This window comes from Pteropus medius, unplaced genomic scaffold, assembly GCF_902729225.1.
Source record: "Pteropus medius unplaced genomic scaffold, Ma_sr-lr_union100, whole genome shotgun sequence".
In the NCBI taxonomy this organism is placed as follows: Eukaryota; Metazoa; Chordata; class Mammalia; order Chiroptera; family Pteropodidae; genus Pteropus; species Pteropus medius.
In genome coordinates, this window is record NW_024353908.1 from 2,930,143 (window position 1) to 2,934,545 (window position 4,403).

The 4,403-nt window shown below is 34.0% G+C and overlaps 1 protein-coding gene across 2 annotated transcripts in view; it reads right to left on the reverse strand.

The window, feature by feature from the left end:
* Positions 1–708: 708 nt before the first annotated feature.
* Positions 709–4,403, reverse strand: part of GXYLT2 (glucoside xylosyltransferase 2) — a 102,766-nt gene continuing 99,071 nt past the window's right edge. Inside the window, exon 7 of one of the 2 annotated variants that reach the window (XM_039851614.1) lies at positions 709–2,448. In XM_039851614.1, the coding sequence (XP_039707548.1) occupies positions 2,266–2,448 (183 nt within the window). In that variant the 3' untranslated portion in view covers positions 709–2,265. Of the gene's footprint in view, positions 2,449–2,986; positions 3,189–4,403 lie in introns of those variants that run through there. The other variant, XM_039851616.1, reaches the window with a different exon arrangement.

The window sequence follows — 4,403 nt, forward strand, 5'->3', positions numbered from 1 at the left end:
CTCTAAATTCTTCACCAAACTCACCTAAAAATTCAGGATACAGCAGAGGGACTCCAAGGCAGAAAACCATACTAAATTCTAAGGTTTTAGATTCTCATAATGCATCATTCTAGAATGTTCTAGAGTTCTATGATTGATTTTTGCTGGAAATCCTATTCTGCATGTTTAGATCAACAGTTGAGATTTGTGGGTAAACATGGCTCTCATAAAAGAAAAGGCATTCCTGTATTCAAAGACTTTAGAGCAGATTTTTTGTGAGACTTGCCAAAAGAGGAAAGGAACTTTTTTAGGTCTATGAGCCACCAACAAATTGGAGTGACATTTGTGGGTTTTACTGGCTATTCTGAACTAAGAAAACTGGAATGGAAGTTAGGAAATCATGTTCACATCCTGGCTCTTTCACTAAAACCCTATTTGTGGATATATAGGATGCATTCTCCTCCATGCAAAAGACAATTCAAAAATTGTCCCCATCCATTAGATGTAAAATAATAAAAAATGTCACCTTTAGTAATAAAATGAGAAAACATAAAATATAACAGCAAAGATAAAAGTTTCATATCATCATAATAATTTCCTTAACAAAAATAATAAACCATGAGCCACTCAACTGATCAGAGGAAAATATGTGTTATTACTCTAATATTTTGTATTTAAATTTGTTAATACTATAATGATGCTGCATACCAATACTGATTGATACTTACATGTAGTGCTGAGATTTCATATGTTTTTTTCAGGGTGAGATTTTTTTCCTGCTGATATAGAACCTGTGATGTCCTACAGGATTCCAATATATAGGATATCATGTTTACATTAACAAAATAATCTTTTTCTTTTTATAGTTCCAGATTGCTGTCTATATATAATGAAAAGCATCTAATATTTTTTGTTTTCAAATATTTCTTTGTTAAACAGGATATATCTTCTACTTACCTATATGTCTTATAGAATAGCAATTATATTGGGTATGTTTGTTTGTGTTATAATTTACTTATTCGCCCAGTGGAGATGATACAGGCCCTTACTAAGTTCATCTGGCTGTTGCAAACATTAAAGAGATCATTTATGCACAAGGTTTTTTTTTTTTGAGAAATAAAGCATTACGCAAAATTCCCTTATGCTGGTACCAGCTATGTAAGTAACTAGGGATCAAGTCAGATCCCTTTGGGGAACAGAATATAAAACTTCCTCTCCTGTAGCTAGGTGATAAGACCTGCCTGGTTCTCATACACATTAAATTCAAAGTTAGCCTTTAATTTCTAATTGTTGCCCAGGAGTTTAAAAAAGAAAGGAGGCCACACCTACTGATGATGTAAGAGATAAAATGTTTTTGTCTATGAGCAAACACAGAATCACATCTCTTTGCTAAATAGGTCTCTTAGGTTTAAGACAATTATTCAATTTTCTTTCAAAGCTATGGTTGCACAGACATTTCTTATGATTTAATTTTCTACAAATCAAATAAGTCTTCTTAAGAAAACGCCCCCAGATATGCTTTATCTTTTAACACTGCCCAGTTATCTAAAACTGAACGTTTCTCCCATATGTATTTTAAATATAGCACTATAAACATTATCATTTTTGTTTAACTTTTTAGTCTTCCACATAAAAATCTTAGCATAGGGGCCAGCTTTTATTCAGACTGCCCATTTTAGATATGTGTTACAATGGAAAAGAGAACCAGCAAGTAAATATAGAAATAAGAGAAAAAAAGAATCTGGAAGGACCTACATTAAAATAACAATCTTTTTCACTGGTTGGTAGGATTATGGCTAATCTAATCTTGATTTTGGTTCACTGAACTATATTCTCTATAACTTCTTAAAATTTGTTTTATTTGTTTTACAATAAGCATGTATTACTTTTATTACAAAGGTATGGGGGAGTCAATTGCATAGAAAGAGTCTCAGGAATACAGGATGAATATACCACCTTAGATGCCACTAATATTGTCTCAGACACTTAACAGGAATTGGAAGGTTGACAAAAGTTTCTTTTCACAGCTAGTTCAATCTGCTTGGACAATGTTAAATGAGTAATAATATTAAAAAAGAAAAACAGAAAGATAAACAGCATTTTAGAAAAAAAATAAAGCATCTTTCCTTTTAGGAGCAACGAATTTAGCAACATTTAACAAGACTTTTAAAACTCATTTGTCATGGAGCACCATTAAATATTTATACAAAAAAGATCCAGGCAGCTTACAGATGACTATTTCCTCATTCATGAGGTGCCTAATTGACTTGCAACAATGCAAAACATTCAGTGCATCTGGTTGGGGCCGACATGGATGATGACATGTTTCTCATAAGCCCTTTTCATTGTTTTCTCTATTTGTTTCAGAAAAACTTGTGAGATTCGTCCACATAAAGTATGCACAGTTTCCAAAAACTTCAGTTGAAGAGGGTAATACATGGATTGAAAGAGATTGTCTTGAAAGGGAAACTGAAAGATAATTTTTTAAAAAGAAAGAAAAAGTTTATTTTAGTTATTGAAATTTCATTTAAAAAGCAAATATCTTTTACTAACAAATGAAACAGGGAATTACTATAAATATTCAGGCATGGGTTTGTATATACACAGTGAAAAGGACCTCTGAGGATCAAGGTTCAAATCCTGAATTCAAACCTGTGCAACATCAGAAAATTATTAAACCATTCTCAGCCTCAGCTTCTTTATCTCTAAAAAAACAAAAAAGGATAATTTATTCGGGTCCTTAAGGCTCTGAAAATCTAAAAGCAAAGTATATCTCTAAAAATAATATGGTCTTTACATATATTCTTGATGAATAGAAGCAAGACCTAAATAGGTACTTGAAGTCTACTATAATAAAACACTAAATTTTTCATAGTTGTTGCATTTCTAGCAATCTTAGTTAAACTTTAGAGTATGTCTATGGTAATCTCAGGAATTCTGGAGTTTAGCAATTACTACTAAGATTTATTAGCAATGAACTTTATTTTAATAATTCAGATACCAAATACTGGGTGTTGTTTTTTTCCTCACTTAATATTCTCGTTTTCGCATAGAATGTGTCCATGAGCAGTATTTTCCAAAATAAACTTTCAGACCACTTAGTTATGAGCATGTGTCTAAGTTTTATTGCAGTCTTGTTGAAAAGGAAAAGGCCTTTAGTAGTTCAAATCAAAGATTCATTGTTGGCAAGGACAATTTGTAAAAAAGGGCTAGAAGAAAAAAAGAAAAAGAAAAGCATGGTGAAAGGTCAGTATACTCTTGCTTGACAGCAGAATGAGTGGGTGTCTGGTTTCCTAGAACAAGTCTTAATTCTTTTAAAGTTCATCAGAAATATTACTTAAGCATGTTTATCAGATATGGAAATTTCTTCTCAGAAGGAGATTTTGCATTATGTAATGCAAAATATTCTGCCCAAGACTATGTTTGGTACATTTTTTCTTTCATAGTACAGTCTAGACCATAGATAAACTCTTTTTCATCATTGTATCCCCAGTGACAGAAATAAAAAAGGTCAAAACTGTGGAGTTCATCCTTGAGTCCTCTTTTCCCCTACATCTCTCATCTAATCCATCAGCAAGTGTTGTAAACTCTGTAACGACAACATGTCCCGGACATGGCTACTTCTTCCCATCTTCCTGCTATCATACAAATGCATGCCAGCCCTAGCACTCATCTACATGGCTTCAATAGTTTCATTAAAGAGTCTTTGTGTTTTCACTTTTGCACCCCTTCTACCAAGTTACCAAGTCGATATTTTTAAAGCGTAAATTAGAGCATATCGTTTTTCTGCAGGGGCTTCTCATTGCAATTAGAATAGTCCAACTCCTCTCTTGCTCTAAAGGCTCCATGTGACCTAGCACTCTCTAGCTCATCTCCTCTTTCTCCTTGCCTCATCATTCTGCTCCCCATAGCTTCTTCCTTGTCCTTCAGGCATGCCAAACTCATTCCTGCACTGGGGACTTTCCCCAGGTTATTCCTTCTACTTAGCAGTATCTTCCTCCAGATTTCCCCATGGCTGCCTCAATCTAATAAGTCTCAGGCTTGTAGAGGCCACCCTGAGGACCCTAGGTTATCAATGCTCAGAGTAGTCTTGTGACCTGGCCCATCACCCTGCTCTGGTTCCCTTTTAACATCTCCCACTATCTGATACATTTTTATTTATTTGTTCATGTGAGTACTGTCTGGCTTAACCTACTCAGAATAGATGCTTCATAAGGACTGAGCTTTGTCAGTTTTGTTAAATTCTGACTTCCCTAGAATCTAGAATTGTTCCTGCATAAAACAGGTTCTTCTTAGATGACTGTTGAAAGAATTACTGAAAGAATGCCTATCTGATAGATGACTTTCCTTGGATCATGATGAAAGAAGAGTGTACTTTCTCCTTCACACAAACACATAGACACAGGATTAGTGTGTGTGTGTGC